Here is a 12,504-nt window from a genome sequence, read left to right on the forward strand (position 1 = left end):
GAGTGAGGCGCGGGAGCAGCACCGAGGGTTGCAATCCCGTTGCCGGTCCCCGGTCCGGTACGGGGGCAACACTGAGGGTTGCGATCCGTTGCTGGACACGGAAAAAGACAAAAGACAAAAAAAAAAAAAAAGAAAAAAACCTCTAGATTTTCCCCCAAGTAAATTTCTTACCTCACATCCAACTCATCAGTAAGTCCTATTAATACACCTTCAACAGATCTGTCTAGTCTGATCACTTCTTGACACCTCCATTATACTCTCTCTAATCTAGGCCACCAAAACCTCCCACCTGAACCACAGCCACAGCCTGCTCCCTGGCCTCCCTGCTTCCACTCTCGTCGCATGTTAATTGACTGTTCACACAAGCACCACTCCCCGACCTATCACTCATTCACTCAGAACCTTCCAATAGCTTCCCATCACACTGAAAGAAAAAAAGTCCAAAGCTCGATATCATCCAGCCACTCAATACCTCTTGAAAATTTCCTCTGACCACTTTTTGCCCTACTTTGCTCCAATATTACTGGACTTCTTGATGTTCCTAGAAAATATCAAATTTGTTCCTAGCTCAGGGCCTCTACACAAGTTGTTCTCAGTGGTTCAAACACTCTGCCCCCAGATATTGGCATGGCTCACTTCCTTTCTTCATCCAGGTCTTTGCATAAAAGGCAGCTGCCCTGAGAATTCCACCCCAACCCCACATCCTAACCAGCCATTCTCTCTCCTAAACCTCTATTTCCTGACCCTCCTTTTCTTTGTAATATTATATTTATTATATTTACTGATACAAACACACACATAGAATTCATTTACTGTTTCCCCAAGTTTTCTCAAGTCTTCTGGCCCCAGTGCCTAGAAGAGTGCCTACCGTAGGAGGTGCTTCATGAATATTTCTGGTCAGTTCCTATTCAATGTTCCTAGGTAAGATATTCTACTTTTCTCCAAATAAATCCTAACACTTTCTTTTAAAATTTATTCCAAGTTTTTTGAAACAGTTTTGTATATCCCCAGATAATACAGGATAATCTCCCCATCTCAAGCTCCTTAACTTAATCACATCTGCAAAGTTCCCCCTGCCAAGTAAGGTAACACTCATAGGTTCGAGGGATGAGAACATGGACATCTTTGGGGGCCATTATTCTGTTTACCATAGGTTGCTTTCAAGGTTTTATCTTTATATTTGGTTTCCAGCAGATTAAATATGATGGGTCTAGGTTTGGGGTATGTGTGTGCATGTGCATGCAAGTGTATATATTGGGTGAGTTATGTGTGTGTTTGATATTTTGCCAACTAACCCAATAATGTTCCTTATAGAAAATAAAAGTAAATAAACGTGTATGTATGCTTTTTTTTTCTTTTTTCTTTTGGTTCAGGATCCAATCCAGGGCCACACTTTCTATTTGGTGTCCTATCTCCTCAGTCTCCTTCAATCTGGAACTATTCTCCAATCTGTCTTTGTCATTCATGACACTGGCATTTATTAAAAATCTAACCCTGTTATTTTGTAGAATGTCCCTCAATTTGGTTTGTCTGATGCTTCCTCATTAGATTCAGTTTTTGCACTTTAGGCAGAAATGCCACACATCATTCAGGGGACTCATGATGTCACTCTATCCCATTACTGGAGATGTTAACTTCAATCACTTGAATGAAGTTATGTCTGTCAGGTTTCTACATAGTAAAGTTACTGATTTTCCCTTTTTAATCAATAGGAATCTCACTCAAGTCTCTCATCAAATTTTCACCCACCAGGTAAAGTTTACATTTTAGATGTAAACAGATACATAGAAGTAGATCATTAATTTACCCTTGAATTTAGACAAAAAACATTCTCAAACAATGCAACAAAAATAACTTCATTAAATGTCAGATACAGAAAGCTTAAATTTATACAATTACACTCATAATGTAAATAAATAAATAAATAATAAAATATATAAATAATCATATCCTTTATGAAGGATACCCTAATACAAACAAAATGTAAAACTTGAGAACATCGAAAGTGACACTAAAGTGTTTCACAGTTCTGTTATTTTGACAATGACTCAACTATGGAACGTTTTCTAGAACTGCGAGGCCATCTCACCATGGACTCCAGAGCAGACATGAGGAACGTCACCACCATCCTGCTCTCTGAGGACTCCTCATCTTCAGCAGGCAGCGTGGACACTGCTACTTGGGCCATGATCCCTGTGCAAGAGAAATGAGAAAGTGAGTGTTAGACGTCCACAGTGTCCTACACACCTGCGTACAGCTCTGAGGGGCCTCGCAAATGACCTAGTTCAAACTTCCTTTAGAGCTGAAGAAACTGACCTTTAAAGACATTTAGTGACTTGCCCAACATCTCTGAATAGTGACAATGTCTTAGAGGGTATGAGTATTTTTTCCACTAAACCTACACATCACCTCCCCATAAAACAAATTTAGGTATTAACTGTTTCCCAGATGGAGACATAGGAAATGTACCTTGTAGATCTAAAATGTTTCATCAGATTTCAGCATGGTGGTACCAGATATCACATTCTGTTTCACTTACATGTAAAAAGGAGGTAAGTAGGTCTGTATACCTAATATAGGAAAAGAAATCTCTTTCTTTTCTACCCCCATTGGATTTCTCCTGTAGAAAAGCTGACTCTAAATTTTGCCAAGCTCTAAATCAAGTTAGCTTTTAAAAATGCCTTTGAAAAAATTCTCCAAAACCTTAAAGAGTTTTTTGAAATACAGCATGCAAATTAAATACCTGTCAGATATGTTGTGACCCTCTAATAGTTGGTTTAATTATATTTGTAAGAAAAGATAAACAGATCAATATAAATATGTACATGGAAGGAAAACGGGAAATTTTTTTTTTTTTCCTTTTTGTCTTTTTTCATGACCAGCAACGGATCGCAACCCTCAGTGTCACGCCCGTACCGGACCGGGACCGGCAACGGGATCGCAACCCTCGGTGTTGCGCCCGCACCTCGCTCAGCCAGTGAGCGGCCGGTCTGTATGTGGGATCCGAACCCTCAGCGGGAGTGCTGCCGCGCTCCCAAGCGGCGTACTGTAGCAGTGCGCCACCGAGCCGGCCCGGAAAACTGGAAATTTAAGGGAGCAAAGTGTGGTGGTCATATAAGGCTATTCAAAATATTCACAAATATCTCTTTCTGAGCACGTGGTTCAATTCCTTGCCCACCTGAATGTAGTATGACCACATGACTTTTGTGCGCTGATGATGTCAGGGAAGTGACATCATTTCCAGGCAGAGGCTTTGCCATACTTCTTCCACCTCCTCAAGGGCGACTGGCAATGTTTCCTATGGGACCATTCCGTCACTCCGGGTTCCAGATTAGGGACAATGTGGAACAGACCCCCAGCCAACTCACTGTTGAACAGACCTTTAGTTCGAGCAAGAAATAAATCCTTTCTCCTTTAATACTCCAAAATCTGGTGTCATTTGTAACCACAGCACCTAGCCAATCAGGACAGATACAGAAGGCTGAAAAGGAATTCTAAAAATGTAACTATTTAAGTTCTCTGAAGACAATAAAAAAAAATTAGTTAATTTTAAAAAATAATAAATTCTCTAAAGACACTTGAGGATCCCCTAATTGGAGTTATAATCTTCCTGAGAGAACAGACTAGCTAGGATGCAAACTGTTTTGGTCAAAAATTTTTATAAATCTATCTTCTTATGAAATAGAATATGAGGGGAGAGTCTAACTTCTTACCTTCATTAATTAGTATGCAACAGCCTATTAATTAAGACATATTAATTAATAAATAGGCATGACCTGGGCAAGGAATACACACACTTGAATTTGAAGCTTTTAAAACAGACGAAACCTCTGGTACTCTTCCCGTTATCACACTCATATTTGAGAACAAATGGAGGTTTGTGAGTGTTGTTTTTCACAGCAAGGACTCTATACTGACAACAGAGCTGGAGTCAGAAAAAGCAGCACCCAACAAGGAGACTCTTAGGTCTTAGAAAGTCTTCTTGAGCTTTCTATATTCTATATTTCTATACCACTACTACCACTCAGTGCACTCTGCTAAGGAAATGCATATCAAAAGGTATGTAACCACAGAGGCATGTTCTTCCATTCACCAGAACATTCACTCAGATTATGCTCCATCCTTATTATGTCTAAGCTCAGAATATTTTTATTCATAATCTTATTTTGCCTCTAATTCCTCAATGAGAGAAAAAGGAAGAGATGTACTCTCATTCCACAAACTCAGTGACTTGTCCAGCAAAGCTAGAACACACGCCCAGGACAATTTTCTGCTGATTGCTGGGGTTTTTTTTGTTTTTTTTGTTTTTGCAACTGGCCAATAAGGGGATCTGAACCCTTGACCTCAGTGTTAGCAGCACCACACTCTCCTAAGTGAGCTAACCGGCCAGCCCTGATTGCTGTTTTTTTTTACTTCTTCTCATCTTAAATTGCCATAAAGCTGCTATGATGTCACAACACTCTATGTGTGTTAAGAAATGGGAGACAGATGCCACGCCAACTGCTCACGGAGTTCCGCAGACGATGAGCGGTCCTATCTCATCACCAGCACTTTCCAGGGGAGGCGGCAGAACCCCTGGACTCCAGTCAGGCCTGATGGGGAAGGCGCCTTGTGTTTGGCGCTTCCTGCTCATCGGGGATGCGAGCATTTGGATCACCATAGATTGTCACTGACCTGTGCTTTTCCCGCCCCAAGAGGCTGTTTCCCTGGGGAGTCTTTAGCTGAGACTATTCCGGGACATTCCCCACAGTCCTAACCTGGAGACTGCTCCCTTTCTTTTCCCTCTCCCAGAAAGAAAGTGCCATCCACTGGTGGCATAAAAGATGACACAAGAGGACACACCACCAGGCCAGTTTATGGAGCATGAGGCATGATGCTCTGGTCCTCAGGGAGCCAAAGGTCAGAAGAGCCAGGGTGTGGGTTTGCCAGACCCCTGCCTAGACACATGCCCCAGGGCTGTCCTCAGGTGCCCCTGCTATAAAAAGAGAGGCTAAGTCAACCCCTTTAGGAAGGGCCCTTTGGCCTCTGACCTTTCATGAGTCCCCTCAATTTAAAATCAAAGCGAACCATACATGATATGATTCCATTCACATGAATGTCCAGAATAGGGAAATCTACAGGGACAGAGAGAGTAGATTAGTGGTTGCTTAGGATGGGGGTGAGAGGAGAGTACTAAAGGATACAAGGTTTCTTTGGGAGGTAATGAAAACGTTCTAAAATTGACTGTGATGGTTGCACAACTCAGTGAATATACTAAAAACATTTACTGAACTGCTTCCTACATGCCAAGTGCTTTTCCAATCATCCAATTTAATTCTCACACATCCTCTAAGGGAAAAATTATTCCCTGTGCAAGGACACAGAGAAGCGAGGAAGCCTGCTCAGGTTGTACAGCTGGCTTATGGCAGAGCAGGGGCTGTAACCGCAGTGAAGCAGCAGATCAGCAAATGCGAGGAAGGCCCTTGAAGTGGAAAGTGCTCTGCAATGAGGACAGCCCCATGTCCTGGGCCAGGACAGTCTGGGTTCAGGCCTACCACGGGTGAAATTATTATAGCATTCCCTTCATTCTCAAGTGCCTGGAAGATGAATTATAAAATGTGTATGTGTGGGTGGCTGTGTGAAATGAAAAAAAATCACTAGGACACAGCATTCTATGTCCTTAAACAACCTCCAAACTCAGAGGTCTCTCAATGAAGTAGACCGAAAAGTGATCAAAGTGAGACACCTATCTTTGAACTCAAAGACTGTTTATGTCTGCATATTTTATTTAGCAAGAGGAATAATGGCCAAAATGATCATTCACTGTTTCTTTTTCAATAAGCCCTTTTCATTTTTTTTTGATGGCTGGCTGGCATAAAAACTATTTTAACTGATGTAATGACCCTCATTAGAATTGTTTCATTTGCTTATTAAAGATGAAATACCTGTTCATGTCATTTTAAAAATGTTTAAATTAAGGTATAACTTGCATATAGTAAAACTGACCCTTTTCAGTGTACAGTTCTATGAGATTTGACAAATACAGTCATGTAGACACCATTAAAATCAAGGTATAGAACAGTTTCATCATCCCCAGAAAATTTGTCCATGCCCTCTGTAGTCAATCATAGCCCCCATGCCAACTCCTGGCAATAACTAATGTTTTCTATTTCTACAATCTTGCCTATTCCAGAATGTCATAAATGCAATCCTACACTGTGTTGCTGGGTGGTATCAGTCATTTATTCTTTTTATTACCGAGCATTCCATGGTAGGGATGTAACACAGTTTGTCTATTCTTTTGCCAGTTAATGAACATTTGGATTGTTTCCAGTTTTTGGTGATTATGAATAAACCATTCACAACAACCATTCACACACAGGCTTTTGTGTCAACGTAAGTTTTCATTTCTCTTGGGTAAATACCTAAGAGCGGGATTGCTGGGTCATGTGTTAAGTATATTTTTAGCTTTATAAGAAAGTGCCAAACTGTTTTCCAAAGTGGCTGTACCATTTTGTGTACCACTAATATTTGAGAATTCCAGTTGTTCTGCAACTTTGCCAACACACAGTATGTTCAGCTTTGAGAATAATTTTATCCATTCTAAAAGGTGTGTAGTGGTATCACTCTGCGATTTTAATCTATTTTCCTAAAGACTAATGATGCTAGGTAACTTTGCCAACACACAGTATGTTCAGCTTTGAGAATAATTTTATCCATTCTAAAAGGTGTGCAGTGGTATCACTCTGCGATTTTAATCTATTTTCCTAAAGACTAATGATGCTAGGTATCTTTTCATGTGCTTATATGCTATCCATATATCTATCTTCTTTGGTGAAATGCCCATTCAAATCTTTTGTGTCCTTCCCACCCCCTTTTTGGCAGCTGGCTGGTAAGGGGATCAAAGTCTTTGACCTTGGTGTTATCAGCATCACATTCTCCCAAGTGAGCCACCCGCCAGCCCCTTTTGCCCATTTTTTAATTGGGTTATTTGTTTATTTATTATTAGGTTTATAGAGCTTTTTACATATTCTGGATACAAGTCCTTTATGAGTGATTTGCAAATATTTTCCCTTTTATTATAGAGAATATTATCACAGATGGGACAATTGGTAAAACCAAACGAGGTTTCAGGATTAGACAGTAGTAATGTTTCAAAGTTAATTTTTTTTTTTTCCTTTTTGTCTTTTTTTACTGACCGGTAATGGGATTGCAACCCTCGGTGTTGCGCCCGTACCGGGGACTGGCAACGGGATCGCAACCCTCGGTGTTGCGCCCGCACCGCTCTCAGCCAGTGAGCAGGAACCGGTCTCCACATGGGATCTGAACCCTCAGCGGGAGCACCGCAACGCTCCCAAGCGGCACACTCTCCAGTGCGCCACTGGGCCGGCCCTCAAAGTTAATTTTTTATTTTGGTTGTAATACTGTTACATAAGAGAACATCCTTGTTTGAAGGAAGTACACTCTGTGATAGTTAATTTTATGTGACCATTTGACACTGGATGCCTAGATATCTAGTTAAACATTATTTCTGGTATGTTTTTGAGAGTGTTTCTGAAAGACAGTAGCATTTGAATTGGTGGACCGAGTAAAGCAGATGACCCTCCCCTACATGGGTGGGTGGGCATCATCCAACCCAAGGAGGGCCTGAACAGAACAAAAAAAGTAGAGGAGGAAGAATTCGCCCCTTTCTTCTGCCTCACTGCTTGAACTGATAAAGTAGCTTAGGGGCCATGATGTATAAAAAAATATGCATTTGTAAACATTAGAATCACAGGCAATGTTGTGAGATGCTCATGCTGAGAGCACCACCCCTCCCCCATTTAAGGGAATGGCACATTCCAGGTTCCCATATCACGCTCACTCCTATAGATGTAGGAAGAGGAGAATGGCAGGATAATGCCTACAATATTTAAATGGTTATTTTTCTCATCTAATTTTTGCAGATCAACCATGGTAAAACTCTCATAAATTAAACATATACATGGTACAACTCCACTATGTATTATTTTGCACAATTCTTCCCATAGAGAAAGTTTCAACAAAAGCTTCCTTCCTCTAAAACACAAAAGCAAATTGCTTGGTTAACACCAGCTAGTACTAGTGGTAAAGATACTATTTTCTGTTAATTATACCATAGTAATCCCTAAGAGACTGTGATGTCAAAACTTTGGTTTTTAACAAAGAATTTTTTTAAAAAGGCAGAATGAAACCAGGTGGAACTCAAAAAAGATACTATCTGTTGGCATCAACTATGCTACTAGCAATAATAAGAAAAATGAGTGTTTCATAATTATTGAGCTTTGTTTGCATCTTTTATGTAACAAGTGAAGTCTTTGTCTTTTATATTTTATGATTTAGAACCATGTGGGTTTGGCTGGTTAGCTCAGTTGTTTAGAGAGCCACCTTGTAACACCAAGGTCAATGATTCAGATCCCTGTACCAGCCAGCCACCAAAAAACCCACAAAAACACACACAAAACACACACACACAAAAATTAGAACCCACCATGCATTAACAGAATGTCAAAAATAATGAAATCACTTTAAGCTAAAACAAACACAGTGTTTCCCATCCCAAGAACCCTTTCCTGAAAATGAGAGAAAAATTCAATGCATTCCTTTTTTTTTTTTAATTTACTTTTTCCGTAAGTGCTTGTACAACAGAATAAAATCCCCCAAAGCCTATATGATGATTAACTCCTTTTCTACTCACTTCTAAAGTACCAGCAACGTTCATTGAGATTGCAGGTACTTGACATTTTGCTCTTTTAAAAGTGGAGAAGTAAACTTTATTTTATTATTATTATTTTTTTTAAAGATGACCAGTAAGGGGATCTTAACCCTTGGTGTTGTCAGCACCACGCTCACGCAGTGAGCTAACCGGCCATCCCTATATAGGATCCGAACCCGTGGCCTTGGTGTTATAAGCACGGCACTCTCCTGAGTGAGCCACAGGCCGGCCCCAGAAGTAAACTTTAAAAACCCTCAAATCTCACTATTTTTCCCAGCAACGCTTAAGGACTTCCTCTCCTTTCTAATGTAATATTTTACTAATGGAAAGCAAACATCTAGAACAGGGGTCAACAATCTGCAGCCTGTGGGTCAAAACCAGACTGGCACCTATTTTTGTACATAAAGTTTTATTGGAACCCAGTCACACACATTCATTTACATCTTGTCTATGACTGCTTTCCTCCAAAGGCAGGAAGGGGTGCATGCGTGTGCCAGAAAGCACGTGTCCCCAAAGCCAAAAATATTTACTATCTGAACAAAGTTTGCCCATCCCTAGTCTAGAATTTATACCCACCACTTACAACTTTTCAGCATTTGGAATGTCAGCCACTCTACTTATTAAACCTCTAGTTTGTTTCATTTTTTTCTTGTTTTCAGGATATGATGATAACATTTTGGTTTGTTTTTTGTCAGCTGGATGGTACAGGGATCTGAACCTGTAACCTTGGTCTTATGAGTTAGCGCTCTAAACAACTGAGCTAACTGGCCATAACCCCCATTTATTAAACCTCTAAACTCTTTTAATAAACCTCCGGTTTATTTTTTAAGCTGTTTCTAGCTTGTCCTTTCCAAAGACTAATTTTTCAGGACTCTGAGGGCTTGATTTTATTTTATTTTTATTTATTTATTTTTAAATCAGTAAGGGGATCGCAACCCTCAGCACAGTGTGGTCAGGGGTCTGAGGGCTTGATTTTAATTAACAAGTTCCTGAGGTGCCACCTTCTCCAGTTTGGCGCAGGCTCAGGACTCTGAGGGCTTGATTTTATTTTATTTTTATTTATTTATTTTTAAATCAGTAAGGGGTTCGCAACCCTCAGCACAGTGTGGTCAGGGGTCTGAGGGCTTGATTTTAATTAACAAGTTCCTGAGGTGCCACCTTCTCCAGTTTGGCGCAGGCCTATAGTAAATGAAACCACAAACTCAAGTTTCACCATTCAACAAAAATGCATTGCACACCTGCGATGTGAAAATGTGTGCTGCTGGCAGGAAAGGGAGGTGGAAACAAAGGTGAATAGAATCCAGCTCCCGCTTTCCAGTGAGACAGACCTGGTTACACAACACAGAATTGCAGGTAATAAAGGCAAAAGAAAGCCAGACATCCTTGAAATGGGTCAGGGCTTGTGAGAACACAGTGAACTAGGAGGGATGAGAGAAATAAAGGCATCTGAGCATTAAGGTAGTCCTCCCCTTATCTGCGGGATTGTGTTCCAAGACCCCCCAGTGGTTGCCTGAAACCACAAATAACACCAAGCCCTATATATACTAAGTTTTTTTCCTCTGCATACATACCTGTGATAAAGTTGAATTTATAAATTAGATACAGTAAGAGATTAACAACCATAATAAAAATAGAACAATTACAATAAATTACCGTAACAAAAGTTAGGTAAATGTGCTCTCTCAAAATATCTTATTGTACTCACCCTTCTTCTTCTTATGATGATGATGATGTGAGAATCTATTCCTAAATCTGTGTAACCATCCCTTACTTGCAGTAAATGGCTTGGTGACACTCGTTTCAGGGGATCCCTTGCTGAAGTCTTCGTATAGGCTCAATGCTTTCTGGCGCAGCGCGTTGCTGTCAATCGGAGTACGTTTTCTGTTCATGTCTTCCACCCACAGATTTAAAGCCTGTTCCATCTTAACCAAGCACTTATCACGCACCGTGGCTGTAACTTTTGCAGTTTGAGGGGCGACAGCAAAACTAGCACGGATTTCTTTTTCCTTCTTCGCAATTTCACGGATAGAAGATTCGTTCTTACCGTAGATTTTAGCAACCTCAGCATAGGATTTCTTTTCTTTCCTTATTAAGTCCAAAACTTTCACCTTTTCACTTAAAGGAAGCACCTTACGGCTTCTCTTTGGCATATCTGGATTGCCAGTCTCACTCCTCTTGCGCTTTGGGGCCATTATGAAGTAAAATAGGGCTACTTGAACACAAGCTTTGTGGTACTGCAACAATTGATCTGATAACTGAGACTGCTACTAAGTTACTAATGGGCGGGGAGCTATACAGAGTTAGATACGCTGGACAAAGGGATGATTCACGTCCCGGGCTGGACAGAGAGCGATCTCATCACGCTACTCAGCACGGCATGCAATTTAAATCTTATGAATTGTTTATTTCTGGAATTTTCCATTTAACATATTGACGGTGGTTGACTGTGGGTAACTAAAACTGTGGATAAGAAGGGAAGGGACTATCCAGGCTGAAGGCGTGGGGGAAGACCCAGGACTCTGGGCAGCAGATCTCAGGGGTTAAACAACAGGCAGACAGGCAGAACCATGACCCACTCCAAATCACCACTGCAGATTGATCCTAGCTGCAACCTGGAGCCAAGCCCTGTGTCCACTGAAGTCACACAGATGATGCCTTCGTCTCCAAGTGGAAGAAAAGGCTGCTCAATTCTTCACTTGCAGCCGTAAGCAATATCCAATTGGCCAGTTTCCAATCTTATATCTACACATCCGTTTACTTCAACTTACCAGCACGAAAATACAACATGAATTTTATTTTTTTTTTCCTTAAAACACAAAGCTTGGACCAGCAATTCCACTTCTTGGTATATACCTATGAGAATTGAAAACAAATGTCCACACAAAAACGCGTACAGGAATGTTCACAGCAGCATTATTCATAATAGCCAAAAGGTGGAAACAACCCAAATATCCATCAATTGATGAAAAATCAAAATGTGGTATATTCATAACCATGGATTCAGCCATAAAAAGGCATGAAGGAAGCCAGACACAGAAGACTCCTTAGGATGAGTCCATCTACATGAAATGCTCAGAATAGGAAAATCCATACAAAAAAGTAGATTAGTGGTTGCCAGGGGCTGGGGAATGACGGCCTAGTGGGTATAGTTTCTTTTCAGGTGCTGAAAATGTTCTGGAATTAGACAAAGGTGACAGGTGCACGACTCTGTGAATAGACTAAAACTCCTCGCATTACACACTTGGAAAGGGTGGATTTTACGGTGTATCTCAATGAGGCTGTGAAACAACAAAGCTTGGGTCTGAAGGGCGGAGGATACAGTCCTGTGAGCCTTTTTCCCCCTTTGAACTCCAAACCAGAAATGTGACGGACTGTGCTCCTGGGCCTGAGTCCTGTTCTCCAGGCGTCTGGGTTTAATTTTTGCCAACGAACAGGGACCTGGAAGCCGTCGTGCAGAATAGACCCACGGACAAAACCCACGCCGCGGGCCACTCGGTGACGCGTGACGTGACGTGTGGGGCGGGGCCGGGGCAAAGTTACCCGGCAACCGCAACAGCCCCGCCCCTTCATCTAACCAATCAAGCGCTTCCGCACGCAAGGCGAGAACCCCCCCCCCTCGTACGCCAGGCGGAGCGTGACCTCACGCGCACCGGCTCCCGCCCCCGCCCAGCCAATCAGAAGGGAGAGGGGTACGCGCTCCGTGCGTGCGACTGTTGGCCCGCGGCAGGTCTTCCACGCCCCACCCCCCCTCCCCAGGTCCTGCCCGCGGAGAACGGGGTTCGGCGGCCCGC

At 41.7% G+C, this 12,504-nt stretch overlaps 1 protein-coding gene across 1 annotated transcript in view; it reads right to left on the reverse strand.

Annotated features, from left to right (window-relative positions):
• LOC103588955 (general transcription factor II-I repeat domain-containing protein 2-like) overlaps positions 1-11,515 on the reverse strand; it is a 66,197-nt gene extending 54,682 nt beyond the window's left edge. The window contains exons 1-2 of the mRNA XM_008570794.1: positions 10,419-11,515; positions 2,090-2,193 (exon numbers count right to left, since the gene is read on the reverse strand). Of these exons, the coding sequence (XP_008569016.1) occupies positions 2,090-2,193; positions 10,419-10,905 (591 nt within the window). The 5' untranslated portion in view covers positions 10,906-11,515. The remainder of the gene's footprint in view (positions 1-2,089; positions 2,194-10,418) is intronic.
• Positions 11,516-12,504: the final 989 nt, after the last annotated feature.

Source organism: Galeopterus variegatus, unplaced genomic scaffold (assembly GCF_000696425.1).
Source record: "Galeopterus variegatus unplaced genomic scaffold, G_variegatus-3.0.2 Scaffold631, whole genome shotgun sequence".
In the NCBI taxonomy this organism is placed as follows: domain Eukaryota; kingdom Metazoa; phylum Chordata; class Mammalia; order Dermoptera; family Cynocephalidae; genus Galeopterus; species Galeopterus variegatus.